Raw genomic sequence first — 26,036 nt, forward strand, 5'->3', positions numbered from 1 at the left:
TAAAAGTTCATTTCAGAGATAGTGTTATTGAAGCATTTCACAAGTACAGCACATATAATGAACTTCTTGTAACAATTAAGCACAAAAATATACCTCCAGCTTAACCAACATTCTTCCCATAACCAACTATTTCATCATCCAAAACAGATTGTGTGCAACTTTGCTATGAAACAAATGTGCAAGGAAACATGCAACAAGGTTCAGATGCAATGACACAGCCTGTTTGTCAATCATCACTTTGTCACTACAAATTCAGCTTGACCCACTGAGCTCATCCAGCAGTTAATTTTGTTCCAGATTCCAGCATCTGCAGTCTCTTGTGTCTTCAGGTATAATTTTTAACTTTTGTAAGAAACTGGAACTATTCCTGTTTATGATGAAATAATGCTGGAGAAACATATGAACATTCCTTAACAGTGATAAAAACAGACATATAACTTACATCACTTTGACGTTTATGGACTTCCATTGCATGTTTAACATCTGGCAGCACCTTCATATTGGAATAATTTGATTTTCCTTTCTCTGCATCATATTTTTGTTTATATTGCTTCTAATAACATGAAAAATAAAGACTATATTAACATTTTAGTTATTTATAATACAGCAATCATGATTGCATTAAAAATTATTTATTTCCATTTCACATATTTTAAGATCACATTCAGCATGCAACCAAGTTGCAGATACTTCATGGGTCAACAGATGGAGAGACTGAGAAAGTGAAGATTAGGACAAGCAAGTCTAATAATAAGAACAGGCAGGGCTAACTTAACTAACATGAACATTAAATACATCATACCAGATCTTGTACTGGGAAATCAGCCTTGCTAGCTGATTGAAGTTTCAGTTGCAAAGCATTTCGGGAATAGTGATCATAATTCCAAAAGCTTTGAGATATTATGCATAAAATAAGACAGGTCCATGTGTGGAAGTGCAAAATTGCAGAAAGCTAATTACAACAGTATCAGGCAGGAACTGGAGAGGGTAGATTGGAATCACCTATTATAGGTCAACCTACCTATGACAGTTCATTAGAGTTCAGAGCCAATCTGTTCTTGTGAGGGTGAAGCACAAGGGTAGCAAGGTTTGGGAACCTTGGATGACAAGATAGGGTAGGTTTAGTCAAAACAAAAAGGAGAGCATATGTAAGATGTCAGAAGCTAAAATTGAACGACCATTGAGGAAGCCGGAAAAAAATTACACAAGAAACTAGCAGGATTAAAAGGGTTCATGTCCTTGGCTAGTAGAGGAATCCACAGCATTTTATACATATATCCAAATATCCGGACCTGACTCTCGGTTTTTTTGCACTACCTTACTTTCCATTTTTCTATTTTCTATTTATGATTTATAATTTAAAATTTTAATATTTACTAATTTTAACTATTTTTAATATGTAATATTTGTAATCCAGGGAGTGTGAAGCGCAGAATCAAATATCACTGTGATGATTATACATTCTAGTACCAATTGTTTGGCGACAATAAAGTATAAAAGTATAAAGTATATATCAAAGGCAAGAAAAGAGCTTGAGAAAAGGTAGATCCACTCAATGACAAATAAGGGAGCTAGAGGAACTGAATGAAGACCTAAATGAATACATCCCAATAGAATTCACCAAGAAAGACATGGATAATAGTAAGATCAGGGAGAGGGTATGCTGATATTTTTAGGGCATGTCGATGTTTGGAAAGAAGTGTTGGATTTACTGAAAAACGTTAACGTATATAAATTCCCAAGGTTTGATGGAACTTATCCATCAAGAAGGCAAGGAAGGAAATTGTTTGCACCTTGGCTGAGAACTTAATATCTTCTTTAGCCAGAGGTGCAATGTCAGAAGACTGGAGAATAACCAACTTTGTTAATTTATTTAAGTAGGATAGTAAGGACAAATCAGGTATTACCAGCTGGTGAGCTTTACATCAGTAGTAGGAAAATTATTGGATAAAATTCTTAAGGACATGATATACTCCCATTTTGAAAAAAAACATGAAATTATTAAAAATTATCAGTATAGTTTTGTGTGGGGGAGGTCCTGTTTCAGAAATTCAAGTGAATGCTTTGAGGAAGTAACAAAGGTGACTGAAGAGAGTAGAGCAGTGAATGTTGTCTACATGGATTTGAAAAAAAACATTTGACAAGGTCCCTCATGGGAGGCTGATCCAAAAGATTAAAGTTGGTTACATTCTGTCTTGGCTGTAGAAGACAGAGGGTAGTAGTGGACCTCTACAACTGAGTTCCACAAGAATTAGTGCCGACACCTAATTATTTGTGATCTATATAAATGATCTGGATCAAAATGTAGGTGATCTGACTAGCAAGTTTGCAGACAACATGGAAGCTGATGAAGCTGTGGGAAAATTAAGGATAAGCAGGATACGATTTGAATGGAAATCAGAAAAATGGTGGCTGGAGATTAATCCAGATAAGTGTGAGGTGTTACATTTTCAGAAGAAAGTTGACAATAAATGGCTGGGACTGCTGGCAGGGAAAGTAGTAGATGCAGATACAATAGCAGCATTTGGATAGACACATTAACTGGCAAGGCCCACGTGCAGGCAAATAGGAATACTTAGATTGGCATCATGATTGCTGCTGACATGGTAGGCTATAGGGCCTGATCCTGTGCTGTACTTTCCTATGTCCTGTGTCCTAAATATTAACTTTCTCTCTCTGCCAATGCTGCTTGATCTGCTTGCCTTCCCTTCCCCTATCTTCTTATTCTGATTTCTGCCCCTTCAGTTCCAGTCCTGATGAAGGGTCTTGGCCTGAAACATTGACTATTTAATTCCCCTCCGTGGAGGCTGCTTAATCTGCTAAATTCCTCCAACGTTTTGTGTGTCTTCCTCATGCTGAATCTATTGTGAAGGCACAATTCCTTTGAGGCAATTGAAACATATTTGTGTTATTTTATGAAATCCAAAATGATGCAAGACAATTTAGGTTTAGATAACACACAACGGGTATGCACAACCTGTATTTCAATCAGAAATAAAGAAAGATTCTTCCTTTGGCTATTGGTGCTTAAAGCACACCAAAATACTGACCAACAATTATATTCAACATCCATATTCAGTGTTATTAATCAATTATAATGGTGTCATTAATCAATTATAATGCACAGTGGCTCAAACAAGCAGCTGATAATCATAAACAACAGGAATTCTGCAGATGCTGGAAATTCAAGCAACATACATCAAAGTTGCTGGTGAACGCAGCAGGCCAAGCAGCATCTATAGGAAGAGGCGCAGTCGACGTTTCAGGCCGAGACCCTTCGTCAGGACTTGATAATCATGAATGAAGCCAACGTTTCTACCAAATATTTTGAATTACAATGCTGAGAGCAACCATAGATATAAACGATTTGTTTTACGATTCTGATGATGGTTGAAGACATCATATTAGTACATCTTCACTTCTCGTGACGTTGAATTAAGATTTTTTTTAAAGATTAAATGAGTACTTAGCAAGGGTCTATTATCATCGTACCTTACTCTGAACCTGAGAAACTTCTTTAGCAAATACAGTTTCGATAGTGGCGGGCATCTGAGCATACAAACACTTAGAACTTTCCTTTTTCATACGTTCCTTGTATTTGGTCTGCAAGTACAAAACAGTCTGTTGTACAACTGAAAATAAAGACTAATACAGATCAACCCAAATGTAAAGAACCGGAGGCAAACTAACAGACAGAGTTATTTCTAGAAAACTGTTTTCAGGAAATTTGTGTGAACAAATTTATTATCATGAAATTTTCTCAAACATACGACAGAAAGCTAATAATTTCATTAGAGCAGAAACAATGCTCTTTCATTAAAATTATTAATTTTATCTAAGTATTTATTTTTTGAAAATGATTTTTGCTTTTCCAGCTTATCATCCTTTTTCAAAAATGATTTCACATCCATACATATTTTAAGTGTTATTTGGAAATCCTATTTCCACAGCATGTCAGTATAGCAGTTAGCATAATGCTTTACAGCACCAGCGATCGAGGTTCAATTCTGTGGCAAAGCTAATTTTTAAATCTTTAACCTAAAGGAAGCACTTTTAAATGCTCCATACGTAGGTGAACCATTTCAGGGTTTGAACAGCAATTTCGATGTTTAAGGATTGCTTGTGAATCACTTTTCCAACTAGACCATCAAGCCAGTGGGCAGACTGGCCACTTTTCTCAGAAGTTTTGAGAAACTTTGCTGTGAGTGTGGTGAGTTAATAGCCAGAAACATAGATTGTTAATCCAAATTCCTCTGGATCAAAAGTCAAATTTCCATGGATATATGATAGGTAGGTGCCACTGTCTTATGCTTCTCTAGTGAGACTGGTCAATCTCACGCAAATTAACTCCTTCTCACTGCCCACAAACTGTAACAGGATCACCATTAGAAGGTATCACATACTAGAATCCCATAACATGCATGTGTTTTTCTTAATCCAGCGTAAATTTATTAAGTTACTTTAAGTACCAGCAATTTAAACATACATGTCATTACCTTGCATGAACTTATAATGAAATATCACATGGCTTACCTCTGACATAAGAATATTTGCATTTTTCATACATTGTTGATGAGGTGTATCTGGCACAAATGTATACTTTCCTTTTGACTTTATGTAGTGTTCTTTGTATTTAATCTAAAAAGAAATAGGTCAACTGAATCTGCAAAGTCATTCACAGCCTTACAGAGATCCATTTTAACAGATGCACTATCCCATTCACCTTGCAAATTATTCCACTTGTTACATTCACTATTAATAAAAACTAAGATGGACAATTTTATACAGAATGTTAGAAGTTATCTAAATAATGTGAAACCATTTCAATAACCATCTTGGCTTTTGTTACACAAAGTGAAAGTCAGATGCTTGAGGTTAAGACTAATATCACATCTAATTAACAATGTTAATTCTGTGTACTAAATCAAGACAGTGTTTCAATGTTAGTTACTTACATCACTTATCTGGTCACTACATTTCTGGGCAAATTCAATACTCCTGTCTTTCACAATAGGTCTACTAAGTGCCTGAGGAAAACAAACAAAACATTCTAGTTTTCTTTTCCTTGAATAACTAGCAAAATGTAATAGAACAGATCTTAAATATTTTCAACCTCTTCTAGTTGCTCCTCTCTGTCTTCTTCAGTGGAGTTAAGAACTCTCATTTTAAAAAAAGAATAACTGAATGAAAAAGAACAAAAAACTTCCACAAATGCTTCAGTAGCTGCAACTGTTTTTCAACTTCTTTTCCAACATCCACTACATGGAGGATGGTTTAAGAGCACATCCTAATTTAGTAAGCACTTGATGCGTTCATAGTCTTTATCTCAAGAATTTAACAGAGTGATTACAAAAGCTTGCCATATAACTACAGTGTCATGTTCCTCTTTGGAAATAATAACCTTGAAAAGCTTAACTTACAGTTTCTTCTTGTGCTTATACACTACAGGCAAAACATAAAAAAATTAATTTGCAAGATATAATTAAGTTTGGTAGATGAAATAAAAGTTATAATTTATTTCTTGCTTACAAAGTAAAACTGCGGAGGAATTTCATTACTTTGGTACAAGTGTTGTTCTGTGCAGAGCTTTATCCACAGTGGGTCTGATAACATGTCCAAAGCAGAAGTCAGAAGTATGCTCACCCTGTTTAATCAGCATTACAATAATAAGTCTCCAAGCTTCTCCCTTATTCAACTTATCATGGACAACTAAACTGAAGAACTTTGAATGCACTTTCAAAATTTATAGGCCTAAAAGTTGCTCCATGGCAGCAAAGGCACAGAAAACTGGTGACACAGTAAGCTAACATCCTTCGTGCAAGCAGCCCATATTGCAACATTTCATTGTACAAGGCCCAAGGCAATAAGACTGGCCTCGAACACTTCCAGCAGCCTACAGCCATTCCTCTGCTTACTCCCCTGCTGCAGGACAAGCAGAGAAATTTAGGAGGCGACAAGTTGTGGAGGGAGTGGTTCCTAACAATGCTATGCTAGGGATGTGAAGGGTGACATGAAACCTCGAGTAAGACATAGAAGGAAACTAAAGAAAGCCAAGACCTTGATTCTTTTCAGGTCCACAGGATCTTGAATAGCAATCTATGTGAATAAAGATCTATAAAACAAAAGCTAATTCAATGTTAAGTTTAAACGATGTGCCACTGATTATGAAAGTCAAGATGTAATGGATGACGTCTACTGTATATGCCGGCATATACCAGCAGTCTCCAACCACCGGGCCACAAAGCATGCGCTACCAGGCCACAAAGGAATGATATGTCAGCTGCACTTTTCCTTATTCCCTGTCACGCACTGTTGAACTGCAACATAGGGTTGCCAACTGTCCCATATTTGCCAGGACATCCCGTATATTGGGCTAAATTGGTTTGTCCCATACGGGACCACCCTTGTCCCGTATTTCCCCCGCTAAGGTACAGTATTCCTATGAAACCGTTCGTAAGCAGAAATGGCATAAAGCAAAGAAGCAATTACCATTAATTTATATGGAAAAAATTTTTGAGCATTCCCAGACCCAAAAAATAACCTACCAAATTATACCAAATAACACATAAAGCCTAAAATAACACTAACATATAGTAAAAGCAGGAATGATATGATAAATACACAGCCTATATAAAGTAGAAATAATGTATGTACAGTGTAGTCGGGAAGATTAAGCCAAACCGATTTGTGGGGGAGAAAAAAAATCGGCACGTCATGCATGCGCACACAGGTGCCCACGCAAGGCTTCATGGTCATGGTAGTCTTTCTCGGGGTAAACATGAGTGTCCCATATTTGACTACTACTTTTGTCCCTTATTTGGGAGTGAGAAAGTTGGCAACCCTAACTGTAAAAGACATGTTGAGGTGAGTTTAACCCTACTTGAACACCCCCACCCCTCCGGTCGGCCGGTCCGCAAGAATATTGTCAATATTAAACCAGTCCGCGATGCAAAAAAGGTTGGGAACCCCTGGCATATACCTTACAGTTTAACCTCCAAATGTAAGAAAGACCACTGAGATGACTGGAAGTGCCCAATAGTGAGTGACCTTAATTCTGCCAGCTCTAGGGAAACACAAATAAGAAGAACTTAAAAATCTAGCTGATCTTGCTAGAAAAAAATATGGAGAAATTGCTTCAGACATTAAAATTCTGTAAGAGTAGGCACAGTGGATAAAAACAGACAATTTCTACAGAATAAAGGCCCTCCAATAAGGGGATAAAGAAGTAAAATTAAATGAAAAATGTTAAAGACAAATAAAGGGAATTTATTTTTAAATCCTCAGGAGGTTGTGAGCTTACCGAATGCCTAAGTAAATGCAATAGTGTTTATAACAGAGATACAGTCCAGATTTAATAAGTTAGCCGGATAGCTAAAGAAATGAAGGATAAGGAGATTGCAACAGGATGGTTAGATGGTACTAACATTTTCAAAAGATGAAAACCTCATCCTAAATCACTGTTTAGGGTGAAGCTCATTGCTGCATCCTCTTTTCTGTGTATCTGTATTTACATACTCTTTATTTCAAATCACACGAACATCTTAGATAACTATATTTGTAACACTCTCAGCAAACATAATCTGGATAATATATTATGACCCCAAATTCTACATTAAAAACTGCAATTGCAGTGGGGAAGGAGGTCAAAATTATCATATGAACAGTGCAAAACTGATGGGAAAGTTCAAATGCCTGAAAGAGAAAGAACTGACTATACTAAATATAATAGAACAAAACCTCTTTGAAATACTGTCCAACCAGAGTTAGCTGGTGGAAAACAGATAAATGATTTTCAGAAACCTTCTAAGATACACACCATCTGGGACAAATTGAGGCAAAACTCTGACTCATCTTTTTTTTCCCTTAAAATTTCACCTTTTCCTCCATGAAGAACGTGCTGGTTTAAAGAAACTATAAAAAGAAATTGGTTAAAAGGAAAAGATTGAAAATGCGGGCCATTAAAAACTACTAGCAACAGACTCTGAGAATAAAAGACACTTTGGTGACTTCATGAGCGGTATAGAGCACTCACAGTTTTCAAGTGGAATGAAGAAGATTGCTCAGTATTCCCATCCTAAAATCAGCTTCTAAAGTTGACAAGTCAGCTTAAGTATTAAATTAAAGCAGTTCTTTTTTTCTGTACAAAGAACATTTTTGGTATCGGTTATAGTAAATTAATTGTGTATATATTGGCAAAAACACCTCAAAGTGATAGCAATTCATTCAGGAGTGTAAGCAAAAATGTTAGCTGGAGCCCAAACATAACTCAGTTCTGAAATGCAACATATTTTAGTTACATTAGCAGCTAAAATCTCAGTCACAATCATGCTGAAATCTTACCTTGTTTGTATATCTATCAATGTCACCATGGTAATGTATTGCCATTTCGAAATGTTGGCATTCATCATAAACAGCTCATTCGTTTGATATTGCTTCCTTCCTGTTGAATTCTGCTTCTGACCCCAAGCCTGCTCTTTTCATTTTCATTCAAAAAAAGATGAATTCAGAAGGGTTTTTAAGTATGAGAAGACCAGCTTTTGCATAACAAATTATATTAACAATTTATTTGGGTCAATGAAGATAAATAGGATGCATTTCACGGCCAGAGGTTAGTCACATCATCAAGCATCTCAATTACATGACAAGCATGCTAATTTGGTTGTTTGAACTAACTCAGTGCCAATTCCATTTTCCTCTGTAACTTTCTTCAGTTTTCAAAGTTATTGCTGACTTAATGGAACATTTAAATCCAATTAAAATTGTGGATAAATGTCACTTACAAAAACAGCTGAGGTGGAAGCCTGATTCATCATTGCTCTGGTTATTATGAGCGGGGAGGATAACCTAGACCACTGCAGTGTCTTTATTTCGCACTAGGCTCCACATATCTTTGTGCCTTTTTATAATTTAAAAAGTCAAATACCAAATGTCAATAGCACATTTGAGGAAACACTGTACTTTAACCACTCTCGAGACAATTATTAATATGCTCTGTGCCACTTCCACAGTTGTGTGGTTTTGGCTGTGCGATTAAGGGCTTCATACACCAAGTAATTTTAAAGCCACATGCTCAGTTTGCAAAACAACCCTGTAATATGTTTTACAATGACTCTCAGATCGATGGGCCAGCTGATCAACAAAATAAAATATCTACAGGATGCAAGAGGCTTCAGAACAAAGGAGTGCATACTTAACTGCGAGGCACACCAACTGGTGGTGCTTACATCACACATGCATATCGTGATAAATTTAAATGAAGTTAAGCCTGATGATGAATCTACTCCTTATGTTGACAATGAATCAACTACTTTGAAAAGTCACATAACAGGAATGAGTCAAGCTCTGCAGCACAGGGAATTCATTAAGGCAAAGATTCAAAGATTATTTATTATGAAAGTATGCATGCGGTATAAAACCGTAAGGTTCACCTTCACAGTTAACTTATTTACATGCAATAAAGCACACCGCTTTCTCTCATTGAAAATGGCTGAAAATGCTTCACCTTCATGATAGATTCAGGGTGCTGATTAGAATCATCTGCTAGTGAGATACACTGGCAGGTGGAGTGGTGTTGCAACAACCTCACTCAATATCAGCAAGAACAAGGAACTGATTGTGGACTTCAGGAAGGGGAAATCAGGAGAAGACACACCAGTCTTCATTGAGGGGCCAGCAGTGGAAAGGTTGAGCAGTTTCAAGCTCCTGAGCATCAACATTTTAGAGAATCTATCTACCTCAGCGACCTAACTCACCGATGCAATAAGAAAGAAAGCACACCTGAAGCTCTACTTTGTTAAGAGTTTGAAGAGATTTGGTATGTCACCACAGACCCTTACGAATTTATATACTGTAGATATAAATTCTGACTGGCTGCATCACAGCCTGGTATGGAAGCTCCAACACACAAGATTACAACAGGCTGCAGAGCGTTGTAGTCCTGAGCACAAGCCTCCCCAATATCAAGGGCATCTTCGAGAGGCAATGCCTCAAGGTTGCATACATCATTAAGGATCCTCACCATCCAGGCCTTGCCTTCTTTTCATTACTGCCATCAGGGAGGAAGTACAGGGGGCTGAAGACCTACACTAAATGATTCAGGAACAACTTCTTCCCCTCTACTAGCAGATTTCTGAATGGCCCATGAAAATATAAACACTACTTGCTACACGCACATAAAATGCTGGAGGAACTCAGAAGGCCAGGCAGCAAGTATTGACTGCACTATTTTCCACAGATGCTGCCTGGCCTGCTGAGTTCCTCCAGCATTTTGTGTGTGTTCCTTGGATTTTCTGCATCTGCAGGTTTTGTTTTATTTTGGAACACTACTTGTTGTTCCTTTTTTCTCTCTAAGTTATAGATTTTTATATCTTTGCACTGTACTGCTGCCTCAAAACAACAACCTGTCCCTACACCTCCTCTCTTGCCACCATTCAGGGCCCGAAACAGTACTTCCAAGTGAGGCAACACTTCACTTATGAGTCTGTTGGGGTCATCTATTGCATCCGGTGCTCCCGGTGTGGCCTCCTCTACATCGGTGAAACCCGACGCAGATTGGGGGACCGCTTCGTCGAGCACCTCCGCTCCGTCCGCCAAAACAGACAGGATCTCCCAGTAGCCACCCACTTCAACTCTGCTTCCCACTCTCATTCAGATATGTCCATACATGGCCTCCTCTACTGCCATGATGAGGCTAAACTCAGGTTGGAGGAACAACACCTCATATACCGTCTAGGTAGTCTCCAGCCCCTTGGTATAAACATAGAATTCTCCAACTTCCGGTAATTCCATCCCCCTCCCTTTCCCTATCCCTATTTCACTCTGCCCCCTCCCCCAGCTGCCTATCGCCTCCCTCATGGTTCTGCCTCCTTCTATTACCCATTGTGTTTTCCCCTATTCCTTCTTCACCTTTCCTGCCTATCACCTCCCTGCTTCCCCTCCCCCACCCCTTTATCTTTCCCCTTACTGGTTTTTCACCTGGAACCTACCAGCCTTCTCCTTCCCACCCTCCTCCCACCTTCTTTATAGGGCCTCTGCTCCTTCCCTCTACAGTCCTGATGAAGGGTTCCGGCCCAAAACATTGACTCATCGTTTCCACCGATGCTGCCCAAACTGCTGAGTTCCTCCAGCATGTTGTGAGTGTTGCTTTGACCCCAGCATCTGCAGATTATTTTGTGTTCACTTTGTACATTAGTGACGATAAATCTGATTCTAAACCTCCTCAGCTGGTCTATGGCTTTTTATTGATTTCTTGTTTTAGAGAACATGCATTTTCTTGGCTTGTGTCACTACACTTTTATACCCCTCAAAGCAGTTGATTAATTATCACAATCAGGAATAGATTCACCATCAGACATCACTTCATAATCTTCAACTCTGTCTCTGCTGTGATTACCTCATCAACATAGACACTTATTTAAAATAACTTCCCAGACTACAGACCAGGGTGATTGCATTTTGACTCACTGGGCTGATGACTTAGACTGATTTTATTTAGTTGGAATCACTTTAGATCTAATCACTATTCAACGTTTAATTGTTGCCTCCTTGTTTTCTCCACTATGTTACTAAGTCCACACTGGAAAATATTCCCGAGCTGGCCTATCCTCTGGAAATGTGTTCACAGATTCTCTTGCTACATCGGCTCAGCAACCTCTGTGGCAATGACATGGAAATTCTAACCTACAGGTTACTGTGTGAACATCTTGCCTCCACTGTCTAGTGCAGATGATTTATGTGGAGGTCTAACAAAGCACCAACATCTTTTTTAATGAGAGAACTGACTTGTTTTCTGGATTAGAAACAGCACCTATATATGTTGCCTTGTGTTTGTAATTGAAAGTTTTGCTGTGTGTACTTTCTTCTGGCACGTGCAGCATCTGGTCTCTTCAAAAGAGGAAAGCATCGGAAATCTACAACACTGACCAAGTCTCGTGCAATCACATGATGCTATTCTTATTTAGAGAGTCATGAGGTCTGGAATTCTTAGGCCTTTTTGGTTGCCTGTTCTGTGAGGTTGTGACCCTACAAACCAAATCAAATTTGAAGCTTTTTGTACTTAACAGCCTATATAGAATCTCTTTTTTTTGTTTCTTAAACCATGTGAACTTCTTTCAGCAAGTGGTCTACAAACTATCTAGAGGTGTGATGGTTCGATAATTCTTTCAGTGCTACATTGCAGTCATTCTTTAAAAGAAATAGGAAGTACCCAGCAGATCAAGCAGCATCAGTGGAAAAGGAAACAAAGCGAAATTTTCAGGTCAATGGCATTTCAAACGTTCTGAAGGTCACTGACTTGAAGTGTTAACTCGTTTCCTCTCTCCACAGATGCCACATGACAAGCTATACAATTCTGTGGATTTGTTTCACATTTCTAGTTTTATTGTTCTCCCATGCAAAAACTCAATTTCTCTCTGAGTTTCTGGCCGTGCCAAATTTGCAGCTCTTCTCTGGGGGCTGAAATATTCTTTAACTTCTATGCTACTCATGCACATGGGATACCTTTACTTCTAAGGAAGCATTAAATTACTGAGAGTGTGATAACACTGCAAAGTCAATGTCATTTTTTTCTCTTTCTGCAATAAAGGCTGCTACTTCAAGGATATTGTTGATGATAGAAAACATCCCTATCCATTCCTTGCAGCTTATGAACAATTTACAAGCAGCTTTTGAATCACTGGTGATCTCTAAGCACAATGTCTGCACAGGAGATTAGTGTGCAAACTTAAAGTCCCACACAGGAGATTAGTGTGCAAACTTAAAGCACACGGTATTGGGGGTAAGGTATTGATGTGGACAGAGAATTGGTTGGCTGACAGGAAGCAAACGGTGGGAATAAATGGGACCTTTTCGGAATGGCAGGCAGTGACTAGTGGGGTACCGTAAGGCTCAGTGCTGGGACCCCAGTTGTTTACAATATATTTTAATGACTTAGATGAGGGAACTAAATGCAGCATCTCCAAGTTTGCGGATGACATGAAGCTGGGCGGCAGTGTTAGCTGTGAGGAGGATGCTAAGAGGATGCAGGGTGACTTGGATAGGTTAGGTGAGTGGGCAAATTCATGGCAGATGCAATTTAATGTGGATAAATGTGAAGTTATCCACTTTGGTGGCAAAAACAGGAAAACAGATTATTATCTGAATGGTGACCAATTAGGAAAAGGGGAGGTGCAACGAGACCTGGGTGTCATTATACACCAGTCATTCAAAGTGGGCATGCAGGTACAGCAGGTGGTGAAAAAGGCGAATGGTATGCTGGCATTCATAGCAAGAGGATTTGAGTACAGGAGCAGGGAGGTACTACTGAAGTTGTACAAGGCCTTGGTGAGACCACACCTGGAGTATTGGGTGCAGTTTTGGTCCCCTCATCTGAGGAAAGATATTCTTGCCATAAAGGGAGTACAAAGAAGGTTCACCAGATTGATTCCTGGGATGGCAGGACTTTCATATGATGAAAGACTGGATCAACTAGGCTTATACTCGTTGGAATTTAGAAGATTGAGGGGAGATCATATTGAAACATATAAAATCCTAAAGGGATTGGACAGGCTAGATGCAGGAAAATTGTTCCCGATGTTGGGGAAGTCCAGAACGAGGGGTCACAGTTTGAGGATAAAGGGGAAGCCTTTTAGGACCGAGATGAGGAAAGACTTCTTCACACAGAGAGTGGTGAATCTGTAGAATTCTCTGCCACAGGAAACAGTTGAGGCCAGTTCATAGGCTATATTTAAGAGGGAGTTAGATATGGCCCTTGTGGCTAAAGGGATCAGGGGGTATGGAGGGAAGGCTGGTACAGGGTTCTGAGTTGGATGATCAGCCATGATCATACTGAATGGCGGTGCAGCCTCGAAGTGCCGAATGGCCTACTCCTGCACCTATTTTCTATGTTTCTAAGACACGAGGAGCATCAAAAACGTAGCTCCACATTATGAAAGACTGACAGCTAGGCACACCGACACAGAGTGCTAACGTGATCACTTCCCTTCGTGGCCAGTAGCTCAGGATTGAGGACGACCTGCTTCCACTCCACATCCGTGGGTTCCGCAGTGGTTGTTGAGATCAGAAGGGGAACCACAAGCTGCCGGAGGCTTGATTTGACAGTTGCATTGATAATTTTGAAGAGGATAGCGTCTTTCTACCAGTTTCTCAAAGAAGTTTTAAGAACATCCCTGAAATAATTCTTCTGTCCTCCTGCTAATCTCAGGCCAATAAAGTTTGGAATCAAGTGCCTGTTTAAGGAAACTGGTCTTGGGTTTGTGAACCATGCAGTCCATCCATCAGAAATGACTGAGTGCAACGTACATATCGGATACCATTAAGTTCAATGTTGTACAGTGTGACTTACTTACATATTGGACACAAATGTACTATAATTCCTTATTAAATTCCATTAAAAGATGAGCATGGTATGCTCTTTTAAAGTGGAGAATTGTCACCTCAATGTCACATAATTCAAATAAAAAATCTGGATATGCAGTACATATATTTTAACAGGAAGTGCAATTCATAGTCCAAAATTCATTTCATAAGAATCCAAATGCCTCAGGTTGCCCCTAGAGATACTTAACTTGGACTAATGTCAATAACAAGAAGTTAAAACCCGCAATAAATATTCACAGAGTGCTCCCACTGTTTCTTATTTGCCAACAGTAGGGTAAAAAATAACAAGGTTTAAATAACCTATACAACTTATTTGTGTTTACTGTACAACTAAAGTTCACTACTAACATGTAAATTATCCACCTCAAGATGTTTCATCTTCCCTTTGAGGTAATGATTTAGCAAAATGCATATTGTCAAACAGCAAGCTGTTTCCAGACAGCACTGGACACATTTTAGCCGTTAACATTTGGCAAGCAACCAAAATTCCATGAGGAAATAAAAAGTGGTCTTTTAAGATTAGAAGCAGCATACCTCTGATCTGTCACAGAAATTAAATTTACAATTCAAAAGGAAGTGGTGAATCTCTTTACACTCCAGCAATCATTATTTAAGGAACTTTGTAATCAGACTGCTGCAGAATGAAACTGAACGCTGCCAAACTCAATATGCAGGCCAGGCAGCAGAAATTGATTAATACACAGAAACAAAGTTAAACGAGATCTGAAACACTTGTGATATTTATTCTAGAGAATGGCAAATTGACCATCAATTTAAGAGAAACAAAAGGCTAAGACAAAAGTAGAGGGGAGCCGTTTCTAGAACTGAAATTGCAGGAAGCAGTTAAGGAAAATGTTTGCACTAAGGGACCTTGTGGAATTAAACTGATGGCCAAATTGGAAATATATCTGACCAGCGAGTGGTACTGAGTACAGAGTCCATTTACATTATTGTCCAACATTCATCCAACTGCTTTGTATGATCCCAGAGGTAGTGAAACAGAGCTCGAAACTGGCTGGAGCTAACTGATAAAAACAAAAGTAGCATCATCTCAGATTGCATTTTTAAAAATGGAGGATATATGTGAGGCACTGCAGGACGTTAGTTCTGATAAAGACTATAAATAGGGTGACAAAGCTATCGGCAATCACACACTCATTAGCTGGTCTAACAGCTAATGGAAACAAAAAAACAGAAACAAAATGTAACTTCTCAAAGGGAAACCTACTTGGCTGAAGCAAATAGCACATTTCAGTGACGATGTCCTTATTGAAATGCAGATGTCTCAGACATCTCATTTCTCTAAGGTTCTGATAGAAAAGTGCTCCCTGAATATCAGAACATAATACAGAACAGCACAAGGACAGGTCCTTTAGCCCATGTTGTTGTGCCAAACTAATTAAACTAGTAATTAAATGTGTAACTAAAATAATCCCTTCTGCATACATGATGTCCACATTTCTCTATTCTTTATTCATGCACCTACCTAAGAGCTTTTAAATGTCTCTATATATGTGCCTCCATTACCACATCTGCCAGCACATTCCAAGCATCCAATATTCTCTGTGTAAAAATACTTGCCTCACACATCTCGTTGGAACCACCCCCCTCTCATTAATGAAAATAGTGAAAAACGATTTCAGAGGCAGAGTTCAATGCTACAAATTTGTATTTCTGGAAGTCTAAATTTCAATATCATAATTTTGCAAGGAAAGCAGGGATTGAACAGAAGAACAGCAGACCATTTAGGTCTGTTCCACATATGACTAATTATACTGCAAGAAGCTGAAGAGTTGTTAACACCGCTGAGCACATCACATGAACCAGCCTTCCCTTTATGGACTCTGTCTATACTTCTCACTGCCTCAGTAAAGTAGCCAGCATAATCACAGACTCCCATCCATCCCTTACATTTGCTCTTCTTCCCTCTCCCAAAAGTCTGGAAGCACATAACTACAGGCTCAAGGACAGCTTTTATCCCACTGTTACAGACTCTTCACTGGGCATCTTGAATGATAAAATGGATTCTTTCTCCTCACAATCTGCCTCATTATGATTTTCCCCTTCATCATTTACCTGCACTGCACTTCTTCCAGTAGCATTTACACTTTGTTCTGCACATTTACTGTTTTACCTTATTCCAGCTCAATGCATTATGTAATGATTGATCTGTGAGAACAGTAAGCAAGACAACATTTTCACTGTACGTTGGTACATGAAAATTAATAAACCAATACCAATATTAATCTGCAATGAAACTTCCAATTTTTCTTTTTCTCCATTTCGCCTAATAGATTTACTAAAGAAAAATCTATCAGCTTTAACCTGACCATTTCAACTGACCCAGCATGCAAAGAAACCTCATTATTCCTTTCTTTTAGTATTATTTATTTTTGTCAGTTACAGTAATCTTATGACTTTGCACTGTACTGCTGCTGCAAAACAACAAACTTCACATCATCTAAGTAAGTGACAATAAATGGGACTGAGATTCTGAGAAGCCTTAAGGAAATAAAATTCCACATTACCTCCCTTTACTTGAAAATAGACTTCCTGATATGAATCCCAAGTAGCTGAGCTCTAATTTTAAGAGAATGACCATTGTTCTGGATACCCCATCATAGCTAATACTTTATTTATGATACCCTATCATAACCTTTTATTTCATTTTAAACTCCTCAATTAAATCATCCGGCAATCTTGTAACTCAAGGGACTATAAAACTTAGTTTATTCAAACTGCACTATTATTTAACCTTTGAAAACCAGTGAATTGGCACTGCAGTATACGAGCATCCTCCCTGAAAATATACTGTTCATCAAGGAATCCAGACTCAAGAGGCTCTATACTACTGCAGTATCACAAACTCACTTTTACAATCAGATATCTTTCAAAAACAGATCCAAATTCAATTCACTAAATGAGGAGGGTTCAGAAAGAGATAAAATATAATCAACTCTTCCTTTTATGATACCGTTTAGGAACACCCACCCATCCACACATCTTATGATCCTATCAGCTATCAACCCTTGTATTCTACAAGCATTTTTAAACAGGTCTCAATTCCTTCACCCAGTTAGTGATTGCCTTCCTTCAATTTTATTCTTTTTCTTTCTGGGTAAAGTTGCTTCAAAATGAAAAGTTAGTTATATTCAATATACATTACAGATTTCAGGCAGATGGGGCTCGTCAGTCATGGTTGACAGCTCATCTAGGAGAAGGAAACTCTGATCTCAGACCTCCGTTGCTCTGAGGCTATTCTCACTCACGCGGAAGAATTCGTGAATAAACCCTGAGGAAATATCTGGAGCTAGAATCCCTAAGGCAGTTCAATGGACACCACTGGTGCCAAACTGTATCAGTCTCTGTTGTTCCTTTGGGTTCGTCAGCTGCCTGGAGAGGGGGAGCCTGCTGCATAGGCAACAGCTTGCCCTCCATATCATACTGCCAGGGCTTGCGTATGACACCTAGGACAAAACGTCCATGGTCAACCCCAACCAATGGAGCACCTCACATTACAGATACTCAAACTCCTTTGTCTTTCACCTCTTTAATACAAAAATATCTAAAACTTTCTGCATAATTAAGTGCCAGGTTTGTCATGACCAACAGAGGCTGATTAACTAAAGTAATATATTCACCGATGAAGCATGTTAACTAATTCTTTCTTCAGGCAGACACTTTCAATTGCTTGATTTTTCTATATAAAGAATATAGAAAAGTGATCAAAACCAGTCATCTAATCAAGCTGTTCAGATGTCACCACAGAGAGATTTATAACTATCTTCTATGCCCTGATTGCAACTTTTATTTTTAATAACCTGGTCATATTGTTATAAAACATTACTATGTTTATAGACTTTCTTTATAGAAATTTACTTTTCTTTTCACCAGCAAATAGATCTTAGTACAGTTACCAGAGCACTTCATATCATTTGCTATGTGACAACATTTAGAATGAAGAGTTTCTCTAAAATGTGCACAAGAATTTTCAAAAGATAGCTGTGCAAAAAAATTGTTATTTATAGGCCAGCTGCCTCCAACTGCCTGCCAAACCAAGAACTGATTTCTTTCCCCAGTCATTTAGGGCAAAGGCACCTTACTTCCAGCATGCTCATTATTGCAGATCAGAATCAGAATCAGCTTTATTATCACTGACATATACCATGAAATGTGTTGTCTTGTGGCAGCATTACAGTGAAGACATAAAAATTACTGAAAGTTACAAAAATATATGAATAGTCCAGAAGAGGAATAACGAGGCAGTGTAGATGGGTTCATGAACTGTTTAGAAATCCCATAGCAGAGAGGAAGAAGCTGTTCCTAAAATGCTGAGTGAGGGTCTTCGTGCTCTTCTGCGATGGCAGTAACAAGAAGATATGTAATGGATGGTGAGGTTCTTTAATGATAGTGCTGCCTTACAGAGATGCTGCATCTTGAAGATGACCTTGATAGTGGGGAGGGTTGTACATGTGATGGAGCTAGCAAAGTCCCTCAGTAGCCTCTTGCGATTCTATGCTGGATTCTCCATCGTACAAGCATAGTAATTTGCAGGTCTTTGCATATATACCAAATCTTCACAAACTCCTAACGAAGTAGGGCTGCTCGTGCCCCTTTTTGGTGATTGCATCAACGTGTTAGGCCCGGAATAGATCCTCAGAGATCTATCTAAGGAGCTTGAAACTGCTCACCATTTCCAGGAATGGCTCAATGAGGGCTGGTGCATCTTTCCCAACTTCCTCTCCCTGAAGCTCATACTCAATTCCTTGACCTTGCGGACATTGAGTCTGAGATTGTTGTCGTTGCAATGCTAGTCAATCAGCCAGTCTATCTTGCTCCTGTACACCTCCTTGTAGCTGAATGAGATTCTGCCAACAACAGTGGTGTCATTGCCAAATTTAGATGTGATTCTTGAGCTAGTCACATAGTCATGGAAATGCATTTGTGTTGATTGTCAGCAAGGCGGAATGTTATTATCGATCTCCACCGAATGTAGTCTCCTGATGAGTATGCCAAGGATCCAGTTGCAGAGGGAGGTACAGAGATCCAGGTTTTGAAGCTTGTTGATTAGTACTGAGGGGACAATGGTGTTCAATGCTGAACTGTAATCAATAAACAGCAACCTGAAGTATGTTTTGCAGTTATCCAAGTACTCCAATGCTGACCGAAGAGCTGGTGAGACTGAATCCACTGTAGACCTGTTATGTTGTTAGGCCAATTGCAGTGGGCAGACTCCTTGCTCAGGTTGGGGTTAACTTTAGCCTTGACCAACATCTTTGTGATCTACTAGCAGGAATAAGGAGGACAGCCAGTATGAAGGACAGGAAAGATAGATGCCCATGGAGAAATAGAGTTATATAGCATAAAAGCATGCCCTTCAGCCTAACTTATCCATGCTGACCAAAGTGCCATCCTCAACTACTCCCATTTGCCTGAATTTGGTCCGTATCCCTCTAAATGTTTCCTTCCATGAACCTGTCTAAATGCCTTTTACATGTTGTGACTGTTCTCAATTCAAACCACTTCCACTGATGGCTCATATACCCACGACCCTCATGGAAAATCATGCCCATGAAATCTCTTTTAAATCTTTCCCCTTTCACCTTAAACCTTTGCCCTTTGGTTACAGAATCCACCACCCTAGGAAAAAGACTGACTATTCACCTCATCTAAGCCACTCATATAAACCTATTTAATGCTACACCTCAGCCTCCGATGCTTCAGAGAAAACAGACTCAACCTATCCAATCTCTCCTCATAATTTTTCTCTCTCCAGTTCCAGCAACAACTTTGTGATTATTTTCTGCACCCTTTATTGATGTTGAATGGGAATGGAGAGGAGGAAAGAGGCAGAGGTTAACTGCATAAATTAGAAAGTAAATAAACCACCTGAATAACATTATGAAATGAACAAACAGTCAACGTTTCAAGCCGAGACTCTTCTTCAGTCCTGAAGAATGGTCTCAGCCCAAAATGTCGACTGTATGTTTATTTCCATGGATGCTGCCTGGCCTGCTGAGCTCCTCCAGCATTTCGTGTATGTTGCTTTGGATTTGCAGCATCTGCAGAACTCTTTGTGTTTATGATTTTCTGAACTACAATATTTATGGTGGCCTGGCAGGGGCACCCCATGGGCTCCTTAATATAAAGGGAAAAACCATTTTTACATTCTGCACACACTTAAATGTTCATGCTTGTTTCCTGCCCATAATTTGCAAGATAGCCATGGTGCACTACACACAAGAACATAGATACTGAACAGAAATTAGGATGCAAGCCAAACAGTCTGAGACACATTTGAAAATGGTTCTTGGGAAAATGAATAATGCAGTGATAGCAGTCAAACCTCATTGCTGCCAGCAAATGTTGAGAGAAATATGAGAAGATTCTCCAGGGCTTGGTGGAACATTTATAGAAATAAATTAACAGCTCGTAGGAGCTCTTCTGGTCTAATGTTATTTGGTGAAGTGACTATGGGCAGCTATCACTAAGAAGCTACATCATCCAGGACACACCCTCTTCTCATTATTAACCAGGGGAGATGTACAGGATCCTGAAAACCTACACTCAATGATTCAATAACAGCTTCTTTCCCTCCGCTATCAGATTTCTATGAACCTACCTCATTATTCCTTTTTGTTTTTGTACTATTTATATTCATAATTCATAACAATTTTACATCTCTGCAATGCACTGCTGTCATACAACAACAAATTTCACACTATCGAGTTCAGTGATAATAGTTGTGATCCTGACATGTGCTTTCCAGTTTTAAAGTAATGTATTTGTCAATATTTCAATATTTATGATACCCCTGTCTGAGTGACAGGGGCAATATCAGTGCTACTGGAGGTAGGAAACAACAGCTGCAGAAGGCACGACTGTTGTGCCAGTACAACAGCCAACACTCACCCACACAACAGTTTTGATTAGGAGAGGAGGAATAAAGCCTGGATTTTTTTTTTCCGTTTATTTACATGTTCATTGGAAGTACTTTTTGAAAGTTTTAGAGTTTCCTATATTTTAGGACTATGCAAAGTATAATAAACTTTATATATTTACCTGCTACACCTAGGTCATGCTGTCATGTTTACACATCTGGTTCCAATTTCTCTTGTTTAACTTCAATTACTGCTGGCAACATGAAGAGTTTGATACAAATTCAATTATGCAACACCACCACTGGCATCAGCTATGCTGTTTGAATGGTATAGGAGCGCACACTTTAGGACTAAAAGAATTATGCATGGATTAGAATAAGGAAAATCATGATATTATACATCACAGATTTCAGATTGCAATTTGCTGAAATAACTAGATTATATTTCCATGATAATATGAATGCAATTAGCTACATTCAGAGTCATTGTAGTCCTGTGACACTAAATTTTTCAACCATGTTTAAAAAATGCGTAGCAACGTTGCTGAAACTATGTTACATATATAAATAATGATATTCATGATGACACAATTACACATGTAATGAAAACTATTTCTAATCACAGACAGGAAAGCAAAGTTTCAGCAAATATAATAAATAGTTTCACTATTATATTAGGCAACCAGATTATGAAATTAAACATTCATTGGAAAGTGATGGTCTTTTTATGACTCAGATTCAAACTGGTCAAATGCTTTTATTACAGAATTACAATAAAATACTAATCAATACATAGGCATCAACACCAATCAATAGTAATGGCATACCAAATCTGACGAAGTTTGATATCAATATATGCAAAAAGAATGAGAAATTATTTAAATTATCTCGTTAAAAGCAATCCTCAGATCTTGATTCTACGACTCTAATCTCACTTTACATGAGTAAAACTAGTTACTGTCATTTTACACTGTGCTAGCACTGAGACAATCCACCAAAAATCAATTAACAAGTGCTGAAGTAATCCAAACTGCAAAGATTTTCTAAGATTTAATGGTACACAGATGTAAGTTTATTCAGATGATGGATCACTTTACTGCATCCACGTACCACTCTAAGTGCATGTTAAATCACTTTAAGGGTGTATTTCACAAATTGTGCCTTCAGAGCTTGATTTCAATGACTGCAGCATTTCTGCAATAAATCAGAAAATAAAATTAAGTTTTTTTTATACATGAAGAAAAATATTTTATTAAGTTACTGATTATTTCCCAATCAAAATAATTCAAGCCTACAAAATTTCAAGAAAACCCCTACCTTATTTTATGATACTCTTCAATATCCATTAGCCTTTGTAGATGCACTTTAACGTGTGAAGCTTGAGACCTTCAGTTCAAAATGATGAATTGTGCAGTCAGTGTGCCTTAATGTTCCTTATAGTTGTGTAAAAACATTTCTTGGTAATAACAAACACCAGAAAAAAACCCATTGTGCTCAGCCAAACATTGCCAATTTAATGTTAGTTCATGCAGCTTAAGATGAGTGATCCACTGCATTTACACGATTCTTAAAGACCACAAGAATTCTGATCTAATTAAATAGTTAATGGAATAATTACTTCAGAAAAAAAAAATCACATTTTAAAAAGGCATATTCATTATATGGAAGAAAATTTTGGTAATATCAATATCCAATTATTCATGTGGTCTTCAACAGACAATGCACAGACAGAGGAACAGATTGTGGGTCGGTACCTTTACTTAACATAAGATGTATTGAACTTGAATTAATTCAGGTAGTGGAAGATCAAGAAAGCCTAACATCCCTTCAGTCTGCACAGACCTTCAGAGATTAAGAAATGGGAAAACAAGTAAATACAATTTTTAAAAAGGCACGATAATTGCAAATTTAAACATTTTTCTTTCTGAATCAAGAGGTGTTGGCTACATTCATAACTGACATATGGTGTATTTTGTGCATATATGTCCATGTGTATGTCACAACACTTTCACAGCCTCACATGCACTTCCAGAATCCATATGAAACAAAGCAATTTTCATCATCTGAGAAGAAAAACTGTAGGAAAAAACAACAGAATGTTTCTTTTGGATTGGATGCATTTCACATTACAAAGTAAATCAGGAAATAGTTTGGAGAATTATCTGGACTTGCCATATCATTACACATTTCACACCCAGGCATTCCAATTCCATCACATGCATTTGCATTCTCTCCTAACACTGCAATTCAACCTGCATTTCACTTAATTTAGCAAAACAATACAAGAATAGAGAAAACATAGTTCTCATGCATGTTCTCACGCATTACATACATTACTGATTTGCTCTTGGGTTCTTTTTAATCTTTGCAGTTCAGGAGTGTCAGTAACAATGCTAAATCCTCTTCCTCGGTTCTTTTCAAAGTCTTCTTTGTATTTGGCCTGGAAAAAAAAGAAAATGTTGTTTAATTAACATCTTTTTCATAGAATTGTGAAATGGTACATCTTCAGAGAAGGCCATTTGACCCACCAGGTCCCTACAAGCTCTAGAAACTAAGCTCCACTGGCATTATTCTCTTTAAATCTTTACCCAATTATTTTTTTAAATGATCAGAGAGTTAGCTTCTAAAATACATACATGCAGTGTAATTCAGATCAAAATTATGCTGAATAAAAAAGACAATTTTCTAATGCCATCTCTAATTCCTTTGCAAATTTTATAAGTCAGTGTCAACTAGTCACTACTAATTCTGGAACTGGACAGTTCCTCAGTTAGTACATCAAAACTGATATTTTGAACTGCTGTTAAACCTTCTCTAAACTCCTTTCAGAATCCAGCTTCTCCAATCTTGCCAAACAACTGGTCTTTCACTTGTGATATCTTCCTAATAAATTTCTTAACATTAATTTTAAATGGCAAGGTTCAGAATGTCTATAACACTCTAAGTGAGCCCTATATAGATTCAGCATTAACTCTTCATGTATTTACTTTATTAAAAAATGCTTCTAAACAACCTTATCAACCGTTTTTTGTACATGCATCCTCCCCCCTCCCCCCCCCAAATCATTCTGTTTCTGAACCTTGCCTTAACAATTGAGCTATACGGTCTATATTCCCTCTCCACATTCTATCACCAAAGTGAATTACTTCATGCTTCTCTAAATGAAGCTTCATTAACTATGTACCTGCTATGTATAGACACAGGTCTATATCCTCTAAAGATCTCAGGCACATAACGTGTACATGAGAGAGAAGTAGAAGTAGGCTACTCTGCTTCTCATGTCTGTTCTGCCATTCAATAAGATTGTCACAAATCTTGGACCTAGGGCAACATGCACTAATCAACATCCTTTACTCTAAAAATCAATTATCCGCCTTGAATATATTTCACAGACTTCCTTAACACTGAATCCTTAGAATTCTCTACCTGCTGATTGAAGGTGGTTCCCTTCTCTGTTCTAAATGGCCAACCTCGTATTCTGCAATCACAACTACTAGCTTTACATGTACCAAACAGGGGAAACATAAATACTGCATTTACCCTTTCAAGATCCTTAAGAGTTGTCTATATTTCAGTGGCAGCGCTTCTCAATCATCTAAACTTGAAAGAGCACAAGCCCAATATACTCACAAACAACTAATATCCCAGGAATCAATCTGACGAACCGTAACTGGTCTCCCTCAATTGCAGGTCCATACCAGATACCAGATCTATAAACAAATTTTCAAATGCAATCTTACCACGGCTCTTTACAATTAGTACTACAACACTCCGGCCAGACCTGGTCCTGTGGTCCACAACAGCCAAGCTGGCATGTGTTGTGGAATTGACCGTACCATGGGAAGATGGTGTCGAAGAAGCTTATGACAGGAAAAAGACCAAGTACTCTGAACTGGCAACTGAAGCTGCCCAGAATGGCTGGAAGACCAAGATTTTCCCTGCAGAAGTGGGATGCAGGGGGTTTGTCACTACATCTACGACCAGCTTATTGAAGAAGATGGGGGTGAAGGGTCACTCCCTCCAACAAGCAATCAAGTCCTTGTCAAATGCAGCAGAAGAAAGCAGCAATTGGATTTGGATTAAAAGGAAAGACAACAACTGGGCTGCAAGATGAAGACAGGAGGGTATGGAACTGAGGCGGGTGTATCTGGGACGCCAGGTAGCACCGTTGAGCCCTCTGGAGACGTTGTGGGCTTAGCAACGAAACGTCAAAGAAGGAGGGTGCCCACCTGATGACTCCAATGACGTACCTACCCTCCCTCTTTGTCACCACTCCAAACCCACTGCCAACATCGAGTGCCAACTTACTATAGGGATTGAAACATCAAGTCCTAGTAGCTCTACAACTAATAGTACCCTTGTACTTAAATCCTCTTGCAATAAAGGCCAATATACCACTTGCCCTCCTGATTGCTTCTTGAACCTGCACATTAACATTCAGTGATTCATGCACAAAAACACTCCGGTATCTCTTCACACATTTCAAGCACTCATCATTTTAAAAACACACTCTGCCTTTTTATTATTTCCTATGAAAGTGATCATCTCACATTATCATATGATTTCCCATCTGCCACGTCCTTTCCCATTGTCTATACCCTGCTGAATCTACAATGTCCTCACAGCCCACGCTGCCACCCAGTTTTCTATCATTAGCAAACTTCCGTGTACTATATTTGATCCTCACTGGATCCTGACTCACTGGGGCACTGGGATCAGCCCTGTAGAACTTCACTAGCCACAGCCTTCCAACCTGAAAATTACTCATCGATTCCCATTC

At 38.5% G+C, this 26,036-nt stretch overlaps 1 protein-coding gene across 7 annotated transcripts in view; it reads right to left on the minus strand.

Annotated features, from left to right (window-relative positions):
• nebl (nebulette) overlaps window positions 1-26,036 on the minus strand; it is a 309,089-nt gene that overhangs the window by 95,369 nt on the left and 187,684 nt on the right. For 4 of the 7 annotated variants that reach the window (XM_063044218.1, XM_063044217.1, XM_063044219.1 and 1 more), the window contains exons 1-5: window positions 5,114-5,270; window positions 4,956-5,027; window positions 4,534-4,638; window positions 3,493-3,603; window positions 443-553 (exon numbers count right to left, since the gene is read on the minus strand). In XM_063044218.1, the coding sequence (XP_062900288.1) occupies window positions 443-553; window positions 3,493-3,603; window positions 4,534-4,638; window positions 4,956-5,027; window positions 5,114-5,164 (450 nt within the window). In that variant the 5' untranslated portion in view covers window positions 5,165-5,270. Of the gene's footprint in view, window positions 1-442; window positions 554-3,492; window positions 3,604-4,533; window positions 4,639-4,955; window positions 5,028-5,113; window positions 5,271-8,340; window positions 8,474-21,438; window positions 21,608-22,366; window positions 22,451-22,573; window positions 23,466-23,588; window positions 23,697-26,036 lie in introns of those variants that run through there. The other 3 variants (XM_063044221.1, XM_063044220.1, XM_063044216.1) reach the window with 2 other exon arrangements.

The sequence above is a fragment of the Mobula hypostoma genome, chromosome 3 (genome assembly GCF_963921235.1).
Source record: "Mobula hypostoma chromosome 3, sMobHyp1.1, whole genome shotgun sequence".
Taxonomy (NCBI): Eukaryota; Metazoa; Chordata; class Chondrichthyes; order Myliobatiformes; family Myliobatidae; genus Mobula; species Mobula hypostoma.